The sequence below is a fragment of the Sturnus vulgaris genome, chromosome 1, assembly GCF_052056855.1.
Source record: "Sturnus vulgaris isolate bStuVul1 chromosome 1, bStuVul1.hap1, whole genome shotgun sequence".
In the NCBI taxonomy this organism is placed as follows: Eukaryota; Metazoa; Chordata; class Aves; order Passeriformes; family Sturnidae; genus Sturnus; species Sturnus vulgaris.
In genome coordinates, this window is record NC_142243.1 from 46,542,045 (window position 1) to 46,565,518 (window position 23,474).

The 23,474-nt window shown below is 36.0% G+C and overlaps 1 protein-coding gene across 1 annotated transcript in view; it reads left to right on the forward strand.

Annotated features, from left to right (window-relative positions):
• Nucleotides 1–254: 254 nt before the first annotated feature.
• The window catches only part of LARS2 (leucyl-tRNA synthetase 2, mitochondrial), an 83,035-nt gene continuing 59,815 nt past the window's right edge, over nt 255–23,474 (forward strand). The window contains exons 1-5 of the mRNA XM_014889646.2: nt 255–371; nt 3,188–3,438; nt 5,212–5,340; nt 14,678–14,769; nt 16,597–16,657. Of these exons, the coding sequence (XP_014745132.1) occupies nt 3,205–3,438; nt 5,212–5,340; nt 14,678–14,769; nt 16,597–16,657 (516 nt within the window). The 5' untranslated portion in view covers nt 255–371; nt 3,188–3,204. The remainder of the gene's footprint in view (nt 372–3,187; nt 3,439–5,211; nt 5,341–14,677; nt 14,770–16,596; nt 16,658–23,474) is intronic.

Genomic DNA, 23,474 nt, shown 5'->3' on the forward strand with positions numbered 1-23,474 from the left:
GTCTCGCGTCCTACTGCACGGCACCACCGAGAAGAGCCTAGAAATACCCTCTTGGCACCCCCGCCTTAGATATTTATAGACATGAATGAGGGCCCCTCTCTCCGTCTCTTCTCAAGACCGAACAAGCTCTGTGCATCTTATACAGAGCTCAACTCCGGTTAATTAATTTTATTATTATTATTATTTACTACGGTTCTACCTTTCCGCTTTGCATTAAGAAGACGGGGAAGCTCTTCCCACTCGCTCCCTGAGCGGAACTCCCGCCCCGCCGGGCGGTGCCACAGGCGGAGGCGCCGCCTCGCTCTGACATCTACACGCCAAGATGGCGGCGCCGGCGGCCCGGCGGGAGAGCTGAGGGAGGGCGCGCGCAGGTAACGGTCCCCCCCCGGCTCGACCCCGCCTTGTGCCCCCCGCTCGCCGGGGCCGCGCTAAACCCGCTGCCTGCGGCTTCCCAAAGCCCGCTCCTCTGGGCTCCCTGCCCGCGCCCAGCCGGCTGTCCTGGCCGTCCTCTGCCCCCGGAGTTGCCCTCTCCTCCAGCCTTCCCTCCATCACCGCTACCCCGCTCGCTCAGTCCCGCCTATGGAGCTGCCTGCTCCCCATGCGTGCTTCTCCTCCAGCGGCGGGACACCCCACCTGGGCTGAGTGAAATGTGCTGGGCCTCGTCAAGCAGTTTCCAGGACCTTAATTCAATCTCCCACGTGTTTACTGAATCTTTCCAAACGTTATCTGTGTCAGAAGAGGTTTAGATTGGGTATTAGAAAAAGGTTCTTCCCCCAAAGGGTGGTCGAGCACTGGAACAGGCTCGCCAGGGAAGTGGTCACGGCACCGAGCCTGACAGAGTTCAGGTGTTTGGACAATGCTCTCAGTCACATGGTGTGACTCGGGGTGTCCTGTGCAGTGCCAGGAGTTGGAGTCGGTGATCCTTGTGGGTCCCTTGTAGCTGAGGACGTTTATTTCTCTATCAGACCAACCCCTTCCTCCTTTCTTGGCACACTTGCCTGAATAAGAGAGTTTCAGGCTCATAACCTGCTCCGTGGAAGACCCACTCAGCGTTGGGCTGGAGTGCCCTTAACTGGGGCAGGGCAGGGCACTCTGCTTGTTCTAGTCCCGTGCACACAAGCCTGGAAAGGAAAAACAGCTTAGTGACGTGTCTTTTGAATTTGATTATCGTCTGTGCCATCCATCATGGCTTGGCTCAAGGCATGGCTGGCTGACCATTGCAACTTGTGCATGGCAGTACCTGGGAGAGGGAAGGACACTGCAGTTCTTTCTCATCCTGAAATTCCATTTGTTTGATTGAGCTTAGCGCTGGTGCTGTGTGCCCCTGGCTCTGGCTGTTTTCTCACTCCCACCCATTACTCTGACCCCTGCTTGGGTGACCTGTAGGGCCCGAGGTCACCCAAATGTATCCTCTCAGACATGACATTGGCTGGTGAGCTTGCCTTGAGCTGTGCACAGGCACAGGGTCTGTGTTGTTTCCGTCTCAGAATCACAGAGTCAATAAGGTTGGAAAAGACTTCTGAGATTGAGTCCAGCCTATGGCTGAACACCATCTTGTCAATCAGACCATGGCACTGAGTGCCACGTGTTGTATTTCCTTGAACAGCTCTAGGGATGGCCCTGGGCAGCCCATTCCAATATCTAATCACCCCTTCTGGGAAGAAATTCTTCCTGATGTCCAACATAAACTTCCCCCTGTGCAGTTTGAGACTGTATCCTCTCATCCACTAGTCTCCCTTCAGTGAAGCATACTTGCTTTATAAATCATCAGTGCTGAAATTGGCTTGCATAAGGAAGCACTCCTTTCTGTTGTAACATAAATCAGTATAAATAAGACATAAGTAATAAGGAAATAACTAGTTAAAATAAGCAAAAAACTTTGGAGTACTGAAATGCTGATTTTGAGATGAGTATGATGTTATGGAGGGGGGGAGGTGGAGTCTCTTGAATGACTTGTGCACCTGCACTGGGAATCCTGAGTACAGTCCTGGATTTGTTTTAATTACAAATGAGAGAGATTATGGAGGGTAGCAAGAAGAAATTCAAAGCACTGGTGTGACATAAGTGAAAAAACTTATAAGATCCTTCTTGATAAGTAAGAGAGAAAAGGAGCAATTCTATAGATAGGTAATGAGACAGGCAGAGAGAGTTTGTATATGCATATATGGTGAAAGTTAAAGGAAGCATAACTCCCACTAGTTTGCTGGGGATCTAATTTAGGTATAGGCTATAGCAATTATTTCTACTGATAATGTTTCTGCCTTACAGGAAATGCAAAAGTAAAATCTTTTCTTATACAGAGTTTCTCTACACTGACATTTTACTGATGTAACTTTGCAAGGAAAATTCTGAACTGACTGAAATAGCTAGTTTGGTACAAGTGTATTGGGCAAAATTAAAAAAAAAAACAAACACCACCAAGACACCAAAACCAACCACAGAGGATAGGAAATACTGATATATAAAAATGCCATTAAAAAAAAAAGGCAGTCAGGATAAGGAGGAAATCTCAGTGTAAAGGTTCGTTTAATGCCATATTTCCTGCTGTAAGAAGTAAAATCAGCAAATATCTTGTTGAGACTGATCCCAAATGTGGAAATTGCTTGATCTTTCTCCCATCTGAGTAGTTTTAGAAGACTCTCTCTAAAGCATTTGAGGAGTTAACTGGATTTTTAGTTGAAAAAGAAAGCCTTAGCAAAATAGTTGGATTAGAATATCTGGTTGAAATCTACTAATTATAGTTATCCTCCCCCACCTCTTTTCAGTGATGACAAATTCAGTATTTTTACAGTATAATTTCATCCAACTTCCTCTTCTCTCTGTCTCATTCTGAATTTTTACTAACACCGTGTTAGCCATCTTCTATTCAGGCAGTGGCGCTTCTGGAACCTTCAATTCACTGATTATGCCTTTATGGGAGACTGAATGCAAGAATTTTATTTTATTAGATAAGATACCTAACACAATAGTTTTGTTCTGTGCAAAGGCCACAGTTAGATCTCTTGACTAAAAAATACTTACTTTTTAATTCAGACACAGAAATAAAATGCATGTTCTGTGGAAAGCAGCTGAGTACTCCAAGTCAAGCTAAAATAGTTTCATAGCTACTAATTTTAAATATAATCATAATCATCATTGAGTTCTTGTTATGTAATGCAGCATGAAATACATATTTTTGTCTTTCCAGATACCATAACCTTAAGAATGCAGTCGGCTTATCAAAGAGTTGGCCCTTGTTCCTCATGTTTGAAGAAACAACTAAATGGCTTCCTGGGATTAATTAAGTGGCAGAGAAGACTGGTTCCTGCTTGTGTGAGAACTATTTACAGTGAGACGGGGAAATGGGAAAAAAACTATGGGTTGGAGACAAGAAAGCGAGTTGAAAATTGGTGGTTCCCAAGAATAAAGGATCAGTTCTGCAGAATTTCAGAAACTGATGTAAGCATTATGAGAAATTTGGAGATTATATGTTTGATATTTTTATTTTCTTTGAATGGAATTAAATGAAATTTACTTAGTACAGATGGCTTATAATGATTAGATGTGCATTACATTTCAGGGGAAAATACTTTCTTGCAGATGATTAAAAAACATTAATGAAATAAATAAAAATAAATAAACAAATCCTGAGGAAAAATACAGTGATAGGCAAAGTATAAACTTGTAATTTTAGGATGTGTTTAAGTAATCAATTCTTTCTTTGCATATTATACAGTATTTCACAATTATTTATTTAAAGAGTTAAAAGAAACATCTATTCATAACTTTTGTAAACAGTTTTCTCAAGATTCCGTTCCCAATGTCATGACAATTCTATTACACTACACCCTATGACTCACTAAAGTCTGTGTTAAGGGAAAATTATTTTTTCATATTTTCTGGTTTATAGTCTCATAGGAATAGTAAGTGACTTGAAGAAAAACGAAGTTTTCCCATGCAATAAAAGATCTTGAAAACAACAGTATCTCAGTCTGTGATTCTTTTTGCCTTCACAATTATTCTGTCACAATAGATAAAAACTACTTTTTATGGCCTTTTGTGTTCTTTTGTTCATCTCCCCTAAAATGTGCCTTTTCTCTGATAAAAAAAATAATTCTGTCAAAATGTTGAAGAGAAAAAAGAGCTTGCTTTTTCTGGGGAAGAAAACAGCTGAAATGGTGTGCATGTATACCTGTAGCAGGCAAAGCATTAATATAGACTTGTGTCTTTGATACATATGTGTATGCATTGGAATCATATATGGCATACATATGCTAAGTTCTAAATTGTATTTTAATGATACTTTTGTTTTATCCTTACAGTTGAAGTAGATTTAACAATATCTCATATTAAAAGGCAAATAGTGTGTATTGTTGCAATGAAATACTCATTTATTATTTTTCTGTGATTGAACAAAAGTGATAAAGAAATATTATTTGACAAATACTATTAGAGTTTTATTCAGAACAGTAAAAGTTGAAAGCTGCCTGTAATTTTTTTATTATTAATGAAAGAAAGAATAATGTAAGAATTCAGCAAGTATTAATGAATTCGGTGGTAATCAAGATGTATTAGGAATAATTGATGTGAGAGAGGATTTGTGATTTCTTTGTAACGTTTGTCATTTTAATTAAACCTAAGTAAATGAAAATTTTAGTTTCTTTTCATTATGCAAAATATTGTTCACAAGATGTGAAACTGAACAGTTTCCCTTTAGCAGATGTTCATGCAATTGCAAATGATGTAGTCACTCTGGGAGTTACTGCAGTTCAGCTGACAAAAAGCAACTGGCCAGGAGCTCTGAGTTTGTTGTAGATATTTAAACTGTTATGAGAGCAATTTAATCTGCTGTGTTGTCATGTTTTTGTTGGGGCAGACTAAGAACACGTAGATAATCAGTTGCAGATGCTACGGTGGCAATGGTGCTTTGTTAAGCTTCAGTTCTGTCAATATAGGTTTTTTTTAGTAAAAGTGAATTAATTTTCATAACATTCAAGTGCCATAGAAGTGTCAGTATAAATTGATGAGATGGCAGCAAAGTCTACTAAACATCTCCATGTACAGCCCCAAAGAATTTGATCCAATGAACTTTGTCAGTGCTCACTTGGATCAGTTCCAGCAGAACTGTGTTTCTCTTTATGGTGTTGTGTAGTAGTTTATAATGTGCACATGTATTTATTCAAGTGAAATGCTAACTCATATAGTTACTAGTTTCTAAAAATTTCTTTCTAGAAATCAAGACCAAAATTTTATGTGCTTTCTATGTTCCCATACCCTTCTGGAAAGCTTCACATGGGCCATGTTCGTGTCTACACTATAAGTGATGCAGTAGCTCGGTTCCAGAAAATGAGAGGGATGCAGGTAAGAATACATCAGTGGTAGTAGGACTGGGTGGGGGTTTTTTATATTTTAATATTATAATTAATCAGGAAATTAGCATTTTCTAAAATCCATGTAAGTGGAAAATGTGCTACAGATGTGTAGATAATGACCCATGAAGCTTTGAATATTGAAATTTGAGAATTTTATTAAAGCCGGTGACATTCAGAACTCACAGTTGGTAAGAGTTGGTTAGAAGCTACCTCAGATGATAACAGCTGATACTGTATGAGATGCCTGAATCTGCTGATGGGTGGCACAGTGTCACTGAGTCCTGTGGGCCACACAGTTTCTGTGAGAGGAGACTGACAGCCCCCCCTGCTATCTGGGTGGGACCAGGGGGGAGGAAAGTATGTACCTGGCAAGAGAAAACAGACCACCAAAATCAACTACTTTTCCCACTTCTGCTCCTGAGAAACAGTTCATGCCATTTGTCAGACACAGAGGGACAGCCTCTGTGCCAGCTAGGAGAGAATCCTCTTCTTTTTGTGACTTCTGCAAGTCAGATGAATATGATTATGCCACATTTTATGTCATGTATGTGTAGCTGAAAGTTTCTGTTCTGTAGCATCTGACCCCTTGGCTTGCCCGTTTCAGCCTTGCTCATATATATGAAATGTCTTCTGAAGGTGTAGGCCTACAAGGTAGGCTAAGCCTAACTCTCTTGCTACATCTACAAGGAGAAACTCATTTTCCCTTCCATGTTTCTGTGTTTTCTGGTTTCCCCCATGTCTGCCATAATTTTTCTCTCGCTCCCTTCTGTCTCTCCATTAGGTTGAAGGGGTAGCTGAGAGCCTTGTCCCTTCAGTCTGCAGTGGGACCCTGGCTGGCATTCTGCAGTAAAGGCTGGCAAGGAAAAATTTGAAGGATGTAAGGAAGGTGTGGGAGAGCTGTGGCCTGAGTGACAGCCACAGAGGAAAGACATTTGGTAGAGGGAAAATGTGAAGAATCTGGGAAAACAGTAGGAAGGAGGAATATGGAAAGAGAAGGGAACAAAAAGAGAAAAATAGCATAGGCAAGGATCTAGGATGACAGGAAGAGAGAAGGAGCAGCTCAAGAATATAGGTATCAACCTGAAAAAAGTACAAAGAAGACAAAATTGAGAAAGAATTGTTAGTTCTAGTGTTAGAACTTAGTATTACTAAGTGCGAGGAGCAATTCCTGGATTTGTCACCATCCATGAGACTCTGATAGGTACCGTCACTGCATTATTCAGTGTGCTGTCTTTCCAAATACTATGTGTTTTATGCCAGTGATGAACCTACTATGCACTGAATACTTGCTACTGCTTTACAGATATACATTCTTAGACTTTCAAAATTAAAGGAAAAAAGGAAAAAGAAATAACTGCCTTAGACTTTAAATGAGAAAAAGACTCCAGTGTCTATTATAGCACTTACCTTTTCTGACTCCCCTGAATGACCAGAACTTGGATCTCACTAAAAAAAATTGAGCTAATGAGGCGTTTGAAGGAGTGCTTGATTCTTGCTTGATGTTAAGACAATTGATGAAATGTCATTTCAAGATGTAGCCATCTCTTATCAATAGTAGAGAAGGTAGACAGTAAATTGCTGTTCAGAAAGATGAAAACTTTCTTCTTGTTGTACTTGTGAAAATAAAGTGAAAATAATTATCTAGATCCAGTAGCATGCTCTAGTTGTAAACTTGAATACAAGGTAAGTAGGCACCTTTAATAGAAACTTTTGGAGAAAAGTTAAAAGGTAATATAATTCCAATGAAATGTAAGAGCCACCATGCAAACAAGTTTTTATTTCCACATTTGCCTATTTTTTTCCAGAAAAACTTCTCCAGACTTTTCAAGTTTTTACATCTTGCATTTCAGCATATTTTTATATTTCATATAAAAATTACTTTGAGGAAGTGTCTGTAGAACATGCTGGATTTCTAAAAATACTTGTGTCTTCTGTTATGTTAACGAATTTGAACATCTATTTGTGACTAAAGGTGGGCAGCCAAGGAATTTTAACTTTCATTTATGATTAAGAGACATTAAAAATTTCTCAGATGATTTTCTCAGTATGTCAGATTAAGAGATATTATGTTATTCATATGCATTAACTTGCTGGAACTTACATTTACCTTAAAAAACTTTTCCTTTATTACCCGTCTTAATTTCTCCATCACTTAGAATTAGAGTCTGTATAATTGATTTTTTCTCTGCAATTAAATTTATCAGCCTCTAAAAGTTCTCTCTGCCTTTTTTCATGGTTGTACAGTCTGTCAAAGGTTATTATGATGTTTAAGATACGATGATTGTAGGCTAAGACATGGTTATATCATAAAACTTGATATATTCCCTAGAAAAAGAAATTTGACTCTGTATTCAAGGAATTACTGGAATTCTTTAGTATATAAAAAGAAGGAACGCTTTAGAAACGAAACTGTTAGTATGCATAATTTTGAAGATATTCCATTGATTATGTTTTTCTTCCTCAAAATTCAGCTTTAATATTGCATGTTTGAAAGTATAGGGACTGCTAATTTTTTCTCCAATCAAAAATCTCAGTAGAAGTGAATCCATTTCAGCCGTTCAAATGCAAGGTTAGGGTAAGACTTTTGAGCGGCAGTGTTGTTTAAACTTTGCATCCTTCATTTTGAAATTTAAAAAAAATTGCAAGGCAAACAGGAATGTTGGACTGTTACCGTGAAAATTACAGACAAAAACATTTAGATTTTACAGTTCCCAGGGAAAGCTGCAGACTATGATGTATATTTGTTATTTAATAAACAGTGAGGGGAAACGTCTATGGTGTGTAAGTAGTTGACAAGAATATATGATTAAGAGAGCAGTTTATGTTTATGAATAAGGTGGAGGTATTTTTCATAAAGAATGCCTTAATGAGAAAACAATAAATTAGTTACATATTTATTTAATCTGAACAGGCAAGAATTGGCCCATATTTTGTAATATTTTAGTGAGGATAGGCTAGAATTTACAAAGGGGTTACAAGTCCTTTAGACCTTCTTTGGAATGCAATTGTGTGATTTCTACATACTGGCAGTATTTTGAAATTTTAACTGGGGAAGTTTTTAATCATTTGGGTTCTGTTACAGTTTTGGTTTTTCTAAAATGTAACATTAGTATTCGATTTTTTTCAGTTCCATACGGTCTGATTTTATTTCAATTAAAATATTCTAGAGAGGTAATGCACACTGAATTCTACAGATATTCCCCAGAACCTGTACTGCACCAGCACTTTAAGTGTGAAAATTCGTATCTATTGCTCTTTTCCCCGCCTTGTTTCTGAAAGAAATACTGCTTCAATAAAAAACTGTAGATGATAGCATTGTGAAGTGTTGTCTTGTTCCGGCGCTCACTCCTCAAGGACTTGCAGGCAATGCATGGGAAACAAGCTGTCATGGACTTGGATTGGGTTGCTGGATAAATGATTTGTAGAGTACATCTGTTTTAAGATAACTTGTTTACATTTTGATTACTGAAGATGAAGTTTGAAATCTCTGCATGGGAAATGTAAGCCATATAGATTACTTAGCATGACTGCACTGAGCTGGTCTTTCCAGAATGTGTTGAGGGTGACATGTTTCTTGACGTGCAATTGAAAAACAGTTTTTGCATATGGAGAGCTCTACATCTTTTTACAAACATATTTATTATAAAATGCTATGAAAAAGTAGTTTATATATTTTAAATTACAAATTTGTAGCTATTAATAAATCAATCCAGAACTATGATGCGTAGTTTCTGGTTTTGCTTACTCCGTGAATTTCCATGCATGTTGTGAATTCAAATGTAGGAGTTTTTAAAGAAGTGATTTCCTATTCATTATTTGAGAGTGCTGTGTAGAAATGATAGAGATATCCATGGTGATTTTCACTATGGCAGATTTCCAGTCTGCTGTTGCTCTGGGAAAAAGTATTTACCATTACTTTATCATGCTATCATTAACATTTCTTTGATAAATTCCAAAGTGGATAATTTGTGCCTCTGAGAGGACTGAGAATAATTCCCTTAGTGATCAGTAAATAGTGATTCAGTTCAATAGTTCTTGTGATATCTTCTTAATGAGACTGGTAGCAAAGCAAGGCAATCACATGTGAGAGTTGTACAAAACTGAGAATTGTCCTTTCTGTAATCAAATCAGGGTGAAATTCCTGCATGCTAGAATCACACTATACTAATTTTTTCTTTATTTATACTTAAACTGGGATAGATGAGATTAGAATATAGTCAGTGATATTTCTGCAGTACCCGTAAATGAGTTAAAAAGCATTTTCCTTTTATCCATAACATATCTTCTTTTAAGTTGGGTGTATTTTCATTAATTGTTTTCCCTTTCAGCAGTGAATCTTAATATTCTTGAAATTGCAAAAGTGAATGGTATTGAAGCCAGACAGGCAAGTTGAATTAAAACTCTATAATTAATGATCAGTAAGATGAATTATTTCAATACAGACCTGTTTTCTGATCTAGTGGCTATTCTCCACCTTTATTTGTGTGAGGCTGTTGTGTCCTTTTGTCAGATTATTTCATGTGGTATAAATCAAATAGCAAATATTTCAAGTATTGTGTGTGAATTGAATCGTATTTAATTTCATTTTTCCCATAGCCTGTACTGAAGGTATTAATGAGCTCACTGTTTCATTTTGAAAGACAAAGAGAAAATGAGATATGATTTTAAATGTAATTATGTTAGAAAAGAATGTGTGAGATTAAGGAGGCAAAAGACAACTTTGTTCTCAAAATGCGTGTGGTACTCTATGAATGTTGAATAATTTCTCATATTATCTGTTTTATGAGAATAAAAATAAACAGGCATGTTATATTTTGATAGAAATCTGTATGGGTTGATTATTTTGAAAGTGCTTTCCCTAATATGCAACACTATGTTGCAGAGAAGCATTGAAATACTCCTTTTTAGAATGTACACACTGGTCAAAAATTCCTTATTTTAATCTATTTCTAGATTAAAATATGTGCTTTATCTGCTTGGGGGAGTTGTTTGTTTGTTTGTTTGTTTGATGGTAATTTTTACCTGTTGTATAATGGCATCTATTACCTGTAACAGTTAAAAGTGAATCTAGGCTTCACTCAGGTAGAGGTCTTATATTTAAAGTGTGCTGTAATATGTCAGTTTAGATTAGATTTTCAACAAGTTCAGCCCACTGTAGGCAGCCAATGGAAGGAGCAGCCATCCTTTCCTTTCCTCTCTCCAACTGCAAGTCCTCACTCTCTCATGTGTCTATGATTCCACAATTGCGAGATCCACAATGGAGCTAGGGGTGTTTTCTGGCAGTTTTCTGGAACTTGTAATAATGGATTGCCTGTTTTGTCAGCCTTTTTTGCTTAGTTCATATTGAGTGTGTCATGGAACTATAAGTAGGGATAGGAATGTAGATTTTGCTGTATCAATTCAAACCACTCAGCAACCCTCTTAATTTTCATTTCTGGTCATCTTCTTTTATTGCACATTCTCTGAATTAAATATATTTATTTGCAGGCCTTTCTGACACTGATTCTACTGTCTTTTTGAGAATTTAGAGTGTGTTGATCTGAGTGTAAGAGCAGTATGTCAGCTCCCTGGTCATAGTTCTGAGACATACTGAGCACACATCAGGAGAGCAAACATTCTTTGTGTCCATACAAAGATGGAAGAAAATTCACTGAATCACCAGTCCTGGTTATGTTGATGGAGGCTTAGAACTGACTGTTATGAGATCATTGTCAGCTCTGTGTTATATAGTGCACTGATCTCACCTGCTGATTTCAGTGTGATGAGCTGATTGTTACAGCAGTAAATAGATGAAAATGCTCTGAGAGGAAGAACTGAGATCTCAGCATTGAATCAAGGGAGTTTCTGTGTCTTCTTCCTCTTGGTCCCACAGTAACACAAAGAGCTCTAGTCATTGCTAACAACAGATATTTGACCATACTGTGAAATGATTCTTAAAAGTGCTTTAAGCCAGAGTCTTTGGCATCTGAACAGTTTCAAGATGCAACTGTTTTTAATAATTTGTTCCCAAAAAGACCACCATGTGTGGTAGTTACTGAGCACTTTTGTTCCCCATGCACTATTTTATAATTTCCTTGTGATGTTTTATGTTCCCATGCAAACTGTGTTAAGTGGTAGAAAATGCAAGTCTTTCATATTTGATCCTGCCTGATCATGTGAACTTCTGAGGATCTGAAGTTATGCCATGTGTGTTCAAGATTAACGTACTTTCAGAGTTCACAGGTCCACTTCATTGTGACGGTAAACACAGCTGCCTTTGGTGATTGCACTGCCTTCTGCTATTGAAAAATGGCTGAAACTACAGCCTGCCTTCTTTTACCTGCTGTAGGCACCCTTAGGCTTATGCAGCCTCCTGCTTAACAAGATACGTTCTTTGTTTTTCTTTCTACTCGAGACTTAGAGAAAATACTGTCTACGTAGAAAAGTGATGCTTGGAAGAATGGTTACTGCAGTGAGTAGAATGGATCCCTCAGTTGCATAAGGTTTAGACATTGCTGTTGAAAGCAATCAAGTCAGCATTCAAGAAAGTGGATGACTTGTTTTTCTTCTGCTCATCTGTGCTGCTAGAGAGAGCAACCATGTTTTCGGCTAGTTAGAGCCAGTGACAAACCCATCAAAGAGCTACAAGGAATAACACTGTGGTGTTCAAAACTGCTTTCCATTCTTCCTATTTTTAATTTGTTTTGAACAATCAAACTGTCCTTTTTCCTTTGTGCCAACTTTTAACATGTTAGTTGCATGTTTTCTTCACTTCAGATTTTTATGTTGAATAAGTAGAGTTAAGATGTAATATCAAATGCTATGTGGAGACTGTGGCATTTTTGTTGCAGATTACAGCCAGAAGGAGCTGACCTGTTGTTTAGACAAACGCATTTCACAAATCTTTCAAATCCATTCATGGTAGAGAAGTAAAAGAGACAATAAACTTGAAATAATTTTCTAAACCACTGTGCATATTACATTCATCTCTATAGCAACTACATAAATAGATCTATCCTGGAGGCTAATTTGAGGATGTTTTTAATGTCTCTTTAAATTCAGTTTTCTGACTGAAACTTGAAGTAGCATACTTCTTCAGACCTTTAACTTGAGGAATGCTATTGGTTGTTAAATCAAACTTTTGAATGTGAAGAGTGAATATGATATTTTTGATCAATGCTAGAATTTGGAAGATCTGTGTGCACAGGTTACTCCTTCCAGTGCTGATGGTACAGTGATAAAATGTCGGCACATGAACTGTCTGGAGCATCCATCACCCATTTTGGGGAATCTGTAGCTGGTAGTGAAGTTGTTTTTCCCACATCTTTTTGCCCAGGAGCATGAGAAATGAGATTGTACCTTGCATTTGGCTGCCTATCTGTATCCAGGAGATCATCAGAAGCCAAATTTTACAAAAATTAACTGAGTGATTTTTTTCTGATCTCACTTAATGTGCATCAATTTGTAGTAAGACAAGGCATTTGTAGGAATGTAAAGGTAGGGCATTAGTCTAGGGCATTTAAATAGAGAAAATATCTATTATACGTGGAAAAAAAAAATTGTTTTTTTTAATCACATCTGTCCAGAGATAGGTTGTCAGCAATACTAGCAGTCAAAAAGAACTGAGCTGCATAAATTAGTATTTAAACGTGTCCATTAAAAATTCTGTTGATATTTATAGCTTATGTAAAGCATAACTGTCTTTTTTTTTTTCTTTAATACCAATAGTTTTCACCTGTGTATGGATGGTCAGGGAGAGAAAGGGCTGGGCAGAGGTGTGCTTCAGTGGGATGTTGAGATGTGGTTTGGGCTCCAACTGATATTTTCCATGTAAACTCCTCCCTCTGTATGTAAGGAAATAGGTAGTTAAGATTCATAATTTCTGGTACTATGGTGTGAGGGACAATAGTTTGTCTGGTAGTTAGGGAAAGTTTGTAACACGGAATAGCATTCCAATTTCTGTTAGATTTAGACATCAAAAATGTACTGTGCAGAGGCCCTTACTGGGCTGGCTTGGATCACGGATGATCACAGGTTAATACCTTTGGTTTTCTTGCTGCACCAGCAGAGGAATGATAGACAGCAGGTTTAGTTTTAGATCAGTACCGAAAATGAGAATGCTGAAGAGTCACATCTATTAAATCCTGTTGCTTTTACTCTGTGTTGGTGCCTAGGGCATCTTTATAAACACGTCTATAACATATTTTTTATGAAATATTACATTAAGTCAGAGGATTAGAAAGTGGTGGCAAAGAACAATAAATATAATTCAAAGCAGTGGCAAAAGTTGCTCTTATGCTTCCAAAGCAGATTTTTCTGATGGAGATATATTATGAGATTAGCACGGCTGGGATTGCCTTTTTATGTGTTGTTGGCTTACGTGCCACTAAGAAGCATGTTCTTTATATAAATACATATTTTAAGGGGTAAAAATTTTGATTTCATACAACTTGTAAAATGTTAGTCATGTTTTGCTATTGTTAAACTTGTGTAATTTTAATAATGATTATTGAATTTATAGCACATTTATGGGTTAAGAAATAGAATTGACTTTACCAAGTATCCAATATATACGTGTTTAATGACAGCTTCTTAAATATTGGCCTTTCTTTCCTTGATTATAAAACAAATTTTTGAATACTTATGGTATTACTAGATATTTCTAAATAATGTGCATGTTAACAGGAAAAATACATCTCTATTTCAACAGAGATTATCTATTATATTTTTAGTAAACTTTTTTCCACACCTTTATTTATTTGTGGTTATGAAATGACAATCTGTCAGTCTGTAGTCTATATTTTCAAAAGATATTTCATCAAATTTGACTAAAACTGTTCTTCCTCATCTTCTTAATTTTATCTGGTGAATTTAAAGTTATTGTAGGGTATTTTTCTGTATTTTTCAACACAAAGTAAAAAAATAGTAGGCTACACATCGGTTACAATTATAAAAATATTGGTTCAATTATTTTTACTTAACATGTTGTATTTTAGAATCCATATTTGGTTCTGTCCAGTGGTAGCATCAACTGCTGCCTTTTACCACCACACAAACTTAAAAAGAGTTGGTTTTTGTCATTGCCAACCTTTTATTGAAATATTCATGAGAGTTTGTTGCATAATACTTTAAACTCCCTCTAACATCTCATTGTAGGTAACAAGTGCACTTCATAGTCATCTTTTAAAGCAAAGCTGGCCATAGTTGGCAGGTTTGGAAGAAGTTCAGTTTAGACAAAGCAAATGCTGGAATGCCAAGTGCTGTTCATTATTCAGAGGCCTCTATGTGTTGCTGATCCCATTCCAGAAAGTTGTATAACATTGGGGTTTTTTTGTTTTTGCTGACAGGTGATAAATCCAATGGGATGGGATGCGTTTGGCTTACCAGCAGAAAATGCTGCAGTTGAACATGGCCTTCACCCTGCAAGCTGGACACAAAGGTGAAATGAATTGAAATATGGCATTTTCATTGTGAATACCTGTACTATGGCCCCTATAAATCAACAAAACAGAGCAAAACTAACATGGAAGAAAGATGGTACAGGAAAGAACAGGGTTACCTGAGACCAAGGTTATTTGACAACATTTTATCGGACTGTGCAGATGACTCTGTTTTGAAAGATAAATATATTGGGATGATTTTCAAGGGTTTAATCTCAATGAATTTTAAATTATAAAATGCTGGAATATCAGAAGAGAAGCATTTCCCAAACACTCAAATCAGGGGATATAAATAAATCAGAATTTCATTATGGTGAGGTAAAATAAATTACACATAAAATAGTATAAAATGCACAGTAGAAAATTTTGAGTTATGTGGTTGGATTTACTAGCAGCTTTTTGTACCATGTGAGAGAGGAAGGAGATGGTTGGGGCTTTTTGAGACTGGATCTTGGAAAGTGCTAAGCAGTCATTATTGCTGCTGATTTCTGTGAACATTTTTAGCATTTTTGGCAGAATGGTGTGTTATGTTCTCCTAATATTTTTTACAATGAGTAAAAAGTGATATAAGTAAACAGTTTCTAAAAATTATTTGGAAACCAGTCCTCCTAAGTGAAGTTGTTTGTTGTACTCTGGGCACAGTAATCCATCTGTGGTATCTTTATAGACCTTGATCCATTTCCTTCTTTGATAATGCTGTATCTTTGAGTTTTGTTCATGCTTCTGGTCCCATTTTAAGATTCTTGATACTTTTCCAACTTAAATATTATAATATTCAATACTCAATTATTCAGCACTGCAAGTTTTTTCTGGGTCAGAATTAAATGCTTGGTTTCAGGACTGTCAACTTAGCCACTCTGGGAGGATAGATACTACTTTGTCTGACAGAATATATTTTCGCAGAAAGGTAAAAGTCCGTAAGAAATTTTAATCCATTTTACAGTATGTGAATGAGTTCCCACGAAGTCACTAATTAATATTGTGTAATTGTGGGTATTTTGGTAAAGTGTATTTAGTACATTTTCAAACTAAAGCTTCACTGTATATCCCGATGTATCTTACTTTACATTCATAATACAGTTCATTCAGGGCAGCATCTAACCTGACAGCGTCACAACTGATTAATATTTATCCATGGTGATGCTGCCACCAGAAGTTTTGTAGGTCCTTGTCACCTCTCAGAATACATGCTCCCACCACCTCCTTTGCACTGACTCAGCTGGTGTTGTAGGCCACACTTTTGGTTTGATCAGCCTGTTGATCAGAGAGAAGAAAGAAAACTGGTGGGGTTTTTTTGAGAATTTTTGTTGGGCATATCTTCAGCTGAATAGGTAAGATTATTCAGGTTATTCTACAGCTACACAATTAGCAGACCCACAGGAAAATATAGCTAGGCTAGCATTGCCAGAATAGAACAGGAATAAGGTGGCAGTAGAAGTGTCCCCTGCTGCATTGAGATTTAAGCAGGGTGCTTTGACTCAATCGCAGTAAAGATAATTAAAAGTAGTAAGAAGTGGTGCTTGAGTAATGCTTCCTTCAAACTGCAGTGCTGTATTTACTTTTAGTTGCATTCAAATCTAGAGAAAAAATGTTTTGCCTCATATAGATAGCTATGGAAATTGGACCAGCATACATTAGGGACTTTAAAAATTATTATATGAGTATTCTGGCAATTCTGAGTTTTACTGCTGATGAGGTCATAGTGTTTGGAGGTTAACTAGTGCTTTTGATTTCTCAGAACTCTATAAGCATCAGATTTTTTATATGATCACATGTTAGAAATGTCTCAAGCTAATAATTTTTAATTCATTATCCTTATTTTGCAGTAATATTCAACACATGAGGAAACAGTTTGATGCAGTAGGTCTGTCTTTTACATGGGAAAGGGTAAGATTTTCTTTTAAAATGGATACTGCTTTATTTTGTTGTATGATGCAGCATTGAGACCCATGGAATTTCACCATTTTATTTATGACAATACAGGGATCTTTGTCAGTGACCAGTTTAAGTTGTTAAACTGTAAAATTGGGCTTTTTATTGTATTTCCCTAATTTTTGACATGCTGATATCATCTGATAACATCAATGTGTAGGAGAATCTTTGAAGTAATTTTGATTTTGTATTTGCTTTTTCATCTCTTTGAGGTATCAATGTTCTGTATTAGAAATAAGGCAATAAACAAATATTTATGAAACAGCAATGCCTTTGAGCTAAGGTATGTGTTTTTTGAGACGTGCTGTTTTCAATGCATATGTCAAGAGTTTAAAGATAGTAAGTTGAAATGGTGGCTCAGTTATGTTCTTCCAGATTTTGAAGTATAAGCCTGCATTTTCATAGATGTTCATATCAGGATCATTTTGGAAACCAGAAATTTTATTTAAAACACTAATGCTTGAGAATTAGGTGTTCACCTTAAAAAACTTACCAAATACGATCAGACATAAGATAATGTCATTTTCCAGATAAAAAAGAAATTAGTGTTTGAAGCGATTGTGAGATTATTGCATTTACCAGTGAATCAGAGTCAGTCTCTACCTTTATATTCTCAGCAATAGTTGTTGCTTATCACCTTAATGTGATTTTGAATAGAGTGATGGAGATGCTAATCTTGGATTTTTATAGCAGTATTGTAGATTTGAAAAGGAAAAGCATTAGTTTTCTGACAGTCTGAGACATGCCATCTGTTTTATTTAATCATGTAGGTGAAGTTGTTTTTTTGTATGTCATGGATCTAAAAAAACATTTTGTTATGTCTCATATATGGAAGGATTTTTCAGTAAAGCCTTTAAAATAAAATTTAAGTTTTCTTGGTAGGCAAAAAAGTTGCTCTGAAAATAAAAAAATTGCTGTGGAAGATTCATTGCACACATTCTTGGCATCTAATGTTTAAAGCTGTTTATATCTCAGAGGTTGCCTGATTGTGTAGTGGAGCAAACCTTGAAAGCAGTGGAATCCTGTGTGTAGGCACACACGAGTTCAGTGATGCAGGCTGCATTTCAAGAAAATTGAGAAAATTAATCTCTTGTGTATGAATTTCTGTTTGACCCTTCAGTCCTGAAGAACAGATGGAAAACTGGCAGTATTGAAAACCATGGCAAGAAGTAGAAGTACACAGGGAAAAATAATTTGTCATCTCTGTGCCTATTTGAGAGTTACCTTCACTAGTAAAATTACTGGTTAAGTAAGAAGTACCTACTTATTAGTAAACTGTGTTTTGGTTAATGAACTGTCAGGAGTCTCTGAATACTTATGGAAAGGACTTTGATACTCTGTTACTAACTCCTTTTATACTGCTGTGTAATTGTAATTCTTTAGAATGCTCCAGGGACACATAGTTGGTGTTTTTGAAAAGTAAGATTTTAAAACAGCCGACAAATGTTCCGTGGACCACAACACATGTTAGGGTTTGCACTCCTTGGTTTATGAGTTTTGTTTTACCTGGAAAGCCTGCCGTACTTACTGGAGTAAGAGTAACCTTGAATGGTAGCCAAAGAAAGAGATATGTTTATTAATTGCAAAAAATTAATGATGCCCAAAATTTTACGTGACCTCGAAATGCACAGATATTTGAACTGGCCATGAAAAAGCAACCTGTGGAAATGGAACGGCTAAGCTGTGGCAGTGTTTTACAGGCCGATAAATCCTGCTTTTGTGCAGGGCTCATTAGGTTGGGCAGAGCATCTTATTGCCTCAGGTGTACTGCTCCTAGGCTAGCTCAAGCTTCTTTGCACAGAAAAGCACTGTGCTGTGCAAGTGCTTATCTTAAAAGTGAGCTATTTGAAGTAAGGAGTATTTTTAAAATAGTATTCTGTACTTGTATGGCTCTAAATCAGATGCTTACGAAACACTGTGAGGCTGCAAAAGACCCTCTAGTATTAGTGACTCCTATGAACAATCCAAGAAAAACAGGTTTTATATGAGTTGATCTACTTAACCAAGACCATTACACAAAACAGGGGCCTGTTTTAAATCTAATTTCATTGGTGTTGCTTAAATCTGCCCCTTTATTGTGCCGCTGCATAGTACTTACCAAATAGTGCTGGAGGACACCCATTCACCTTACTTAGATCCTTATTTTGGTGTTGGTGAATTGCCTTTTTAAAGTGTGAACCTTTTATGTTAACTGTCCTCTGTGGCCAGTTTAGAGTATGTGCTTAGATGATGGGAAGGAAACTTACATAAACTTTACATTTTACATATGGTAACGGAGAAGTGGAAAAAAGAAAAAAAAATCCATTTTGAATACCTAATGCATATAACTATCCTAAAGAGTCTGCCTGCGTACAAAGTCACGTCTGGTGGTCAAGAGATTTGTGTCCAGGAATATGAAGACTAGTTAAATCTCATTGCTTGATAAAATTATTGTGAACAAATCCTAGTGCACCTGCAATACTAGAAATTTCCTTTTATTTTTCTGTGGAGTTTTTTTCATTGTTCTCTCTGTCTTACAAATCAAAATGTGCAGGTATTTCTGTGCTGTAGCTGTCAGTGAACTTACTTATCTAATAAGATATCATAAATAAGACATTATTAAAAGCTAATTAGATTATTTCCGTTTGGTTACAAAGACACTCTAAAATTGCTCTCCTAAACAGAAAATCTAAATGAAAAAATGAAATTAAATGCATAAAATAACTCTGTAAGTACTTTGCCTTAGAGTAGTTTTAAATACTAATGATAATGTGATTTTTTACCTGAAACATGGAGGTATTTTAAATGCCTCAAGTAAGAAGTATTATATTTGTAAATCACTTTGAAAATGGTGTGATTTTGGGGAGAGATTTTTTAAAAAATGAGTAAGTGAGAGAACATTTATGTTTCTCGGATGGAAGGTTGAAAAGCTGAAATCTGAGCATGGAAAAAATGTCTCTAAGAGACATTAAAAACACATTGAAAATTTTAAATAATCCTCAACATTATGTTTTGGTTTTAAGATAACTATAATCTGAGCATTCCTGATGATCAGATTTTTTTAAAATACCATGCCGTACAATAGCAAGCTGCCTGTCACTTCTTTGAAACATGATTTTCAGGGGAATTAGGCAATATGATTTTCAATGATTTATATCCTCAGCAGCAAAAAATGAAGAGCATATAGCATTTTTCCTTTATTTTATTTAGGAGTGTCATCAGACTGAGTGCATATTCCCAGGAAGCCATCAGTTCACCACTGTTATTATCAATCTGTAACTTTCTCCTAGAAAGTAGCTCATTCTGGGAAGGTTTTTTAGTAATTTCAATTTCTGCATTCCAAATGACTTTTTTTTTTTTTTTTGCATGAGACTAATTTCCTGTTCCCTGTCTGCTCTGTACATTCTGTACATTTAAAAAAATTAAATCTTTGCTTGATTTTCTTTGTGGAGATAATTTTCTATTTAGTTTTGAAGTTGTCATTTGCATGTGCTGCCTAAGCATGCATAAAACCAACAGTAGATAGATTTTTTTTTTTTAACTTTTTTCTTATCCACCTACCATTGATAATCAGTGACCCTACTTATAATTAAATTAAAAAAAATAAGAAACTGTTGATACAAGGCTACTTTTTTTTCCCGAAAAGATATTCATGCTCCAAAATGTAGGCACTGTATGACATTTCTATTTGTAGCTAATAAAGCATAAAACTAAGAGTCTTTAAAATACAAATATTCAAATTAATTTAGAAATGTAGGTTGGTGTAGTTCTAAACCTCTGGAAATCAAATAATTATACTTCTAGATGAGGTGGTACATGCTCTTGAAAACCAAAATAGGCAGATAATTGATTAAAGATTGTTTTATCTTCCCAAATAGATTTTGAAAAAAATCTATCCAAACTTTTTCTTCTTATCTCCCTATAAAGAGGCGCAACATGCTTGTCTTCAAGACAGCGTAAGACTGTGCTAAAATAAATTTATTATTAATAAACTAGGAAATTGCTTATCTCCAGTCTAGTTATATGTTACTCATAAAGCCTGGTGGATCTTCAAAAAATTTAAATCTTTTCATGCAGGCTATAAATATTACTTTTATTTTTTAAAAAATAGCTTGAAAGTAGCTTGAAGTTGTAACCTTCTTTAAAATGCAAGCCAAGTTATAAGGTCAGAGACTCATAATAGAAAATTGTCAGAAAGGAGCAGGTTTAGAACAAATAATGAATTTTAAAACAAGGCATTTGAAAATTAGTTTTTCTTTTATTAAACACCAAAATCTGTCATCCAGATTTTGTGTTTTTTAATGCAGGATTCTTTATTATTGGTTACTCTTATTTTTGGTAGTTGAAAGGGTTGAAAGGGACTCTTTAAATCAGATTTTATAATAGTGAATGGCTTTTTGACCTTTGCATGGACCCATTGCAACTTGGGAAGCAGTGATATCAAATCCACATTGTGATACTACCATTTAATCTGTAACTGAGAATTTATTTGAATAAATAAACAAGTAACACAACCCTCTGGTATGGTATTTGTTAGGAACAGATTACTATGCTTCAATAAATGGATTAAGTGAGGTAGTTTTTGGTAAGGATACGGGTCTTTCCTATTCCTTGCCAGTATCTGCTCTTTTAAAAACAAGCCACTTTTATAGGTGATTTATTTTAGTTGTTGTAATGAATTCTTTTAATGAATGAGTGTCATTCCTATGGGAATAAGGAACAGTAACAGTAACCAATGACATAGATATATTTTAGTAAGAGTATTTGTTTAAAGCTGACAAAAGTAAAAGGCCGAATAGATGGAGGGAAGAGGGAGATGCTTTCCCTCCCATTTCTTATTACCTTTTGAAATACTGAGGTGATGGGTGATCACTAAATCTGTCACAGAGCAGTGAAGAGCACATGCAGTGGACAGCTGAGCAGCATCTTACATATTTTTAGAAGAGTTTGATTTTTAGTAGGTGTTTTATTTTTGTGAAAAATATGGTAATATCCATATATTCATATGTTATGTATATTCACTGTACTGCTTTATGTTACGGGGTTCTATATGTATGCTGTTACACCAGCACTCAGATCGCAAATGAGAGGCAGAAATGTACAGTTTTTGGCAGGGTGTAGCAGCTCCAGCATGCTATTTTTTTAAACCCTTTTATAAACTCTTTTGTGTATTTCTGAGTTAAGATAGTTCTGTTAATGTTCTGCGGATCTATGTTGTGCGTATAGAGTAAAAATAGAGAAGTTAACATTCACCTTAATTTAAGCATGATGGCGGCCTAATAGAAACTTTTTACCAGACATCATTCATTTAATCAAGGTCAGTAACTGGAATACACAGAAAATTATTTATAACAGTGAATCTTACTGTGATAAATGATAGGAAAAAAACTCACCAAAACACATTTCAAGATTGGCAAAAGTTTGCTGGCTTGTCTTCAGCAGCTCATTTCACTTGGTAGTGATGTAATTTATCTTTCTTCATTAAATTGAAATGTTACTCTGCACCTTCATGGTTATAAAATTAAATTCTGAGCTTGAGTGATCTTTTTGCATCTCAGTGACCACACAGCAGATTATTTTTCGGTGATGCAGTCTCCTACACTTCTTTCTTAGAAATTTCTATTTACTCCTTGTGAGAGAGCATGTACATGGGATTCAGTTCCCAGGAGTTAGGTTGTATTTTGTAGCTCAAGCTTGCATGTCTTGTAACATGCTTGTTTAGATTGGGAAATGTAATCTTTTTGTTTCAGTTGACACACATCTGCCCTTCAGGGCCAAAAGGACAAATCTTCAATCGTTTTTCTATTTTTATTTGGCAGCTCACTTTTGTTGTCCTATCTACTTGCTTATTGCTAACATAATCTCATATTGTACTGAAAGCGATTGTGTCTCTTCTTTTGTGCATCTGATACTCCAGTGATGAAACTGTTTCCTGTAGTGGCATCACACTGGAACAAGAACTGTTTTCACTGTGTGAAGAAGCAGGATGGTGGGGGGGGAACAACTCTTAAATGTGCTTAGTTGCAAAGATGGAAATCAGATTTTTATCAAGTCGGATTTTTTTCAGCGCAGAGTAAAGGGTTTTAATCAAGCAACTGTTTTTCATTACTAGGTCTTCACATGCTGAGCTGAAAACTTGCCATTAAATGTCTTTTTTTGATCTTGAAAGCCTCTTATACACATTTTTGAGGCGCGTTTATTCAAAGGTCATATTAATTGTTAAAAGCAATGTTTCAGCATTGGAATATAAAGTTCAAAACAACTAGAATATAAAGTTGTAGAAAAAGAATAAAAATTTTCTGCTAGAGCGTTTCAGATGTCATTTGAGTAGCAGATGATACGGCAGGAGTTGTGTGTAGTGGGAAGCTAGGATGATGGGAAAGCCCACGTGACAGACATTTCACATTTGGAGCTATTCCTGATGCTTGATAACTACTCCAAATGGAATAAATTTTATCAGTGGCTTACTTTATATCAGTAACTTTAAAATCAAGAGATGTTCACATTTATTTGAAGTTTGGTGTAGAAGTCATCTTCCATTTCAAGCAGGTATGTGGGTTTCCATTGCACCTGTGAAACCTGTGTTTGTGTTGAGAAAGCAAGGGTTCTGTAATGATGAAATCTGTTAGTTGTCATGCATATTAAGATGCTTATTTTAAATTAGATTTTTTTAAGAACAAACATTTAAAATATGGAGCTTCATAAGCCATTGGTAAGCAGCTTGTTTTTTAATTATCAGTTGACTAAAAACATAGCAAGTAGCAAATGTTTTCAAGTTTTAAAAAAGCTGTTC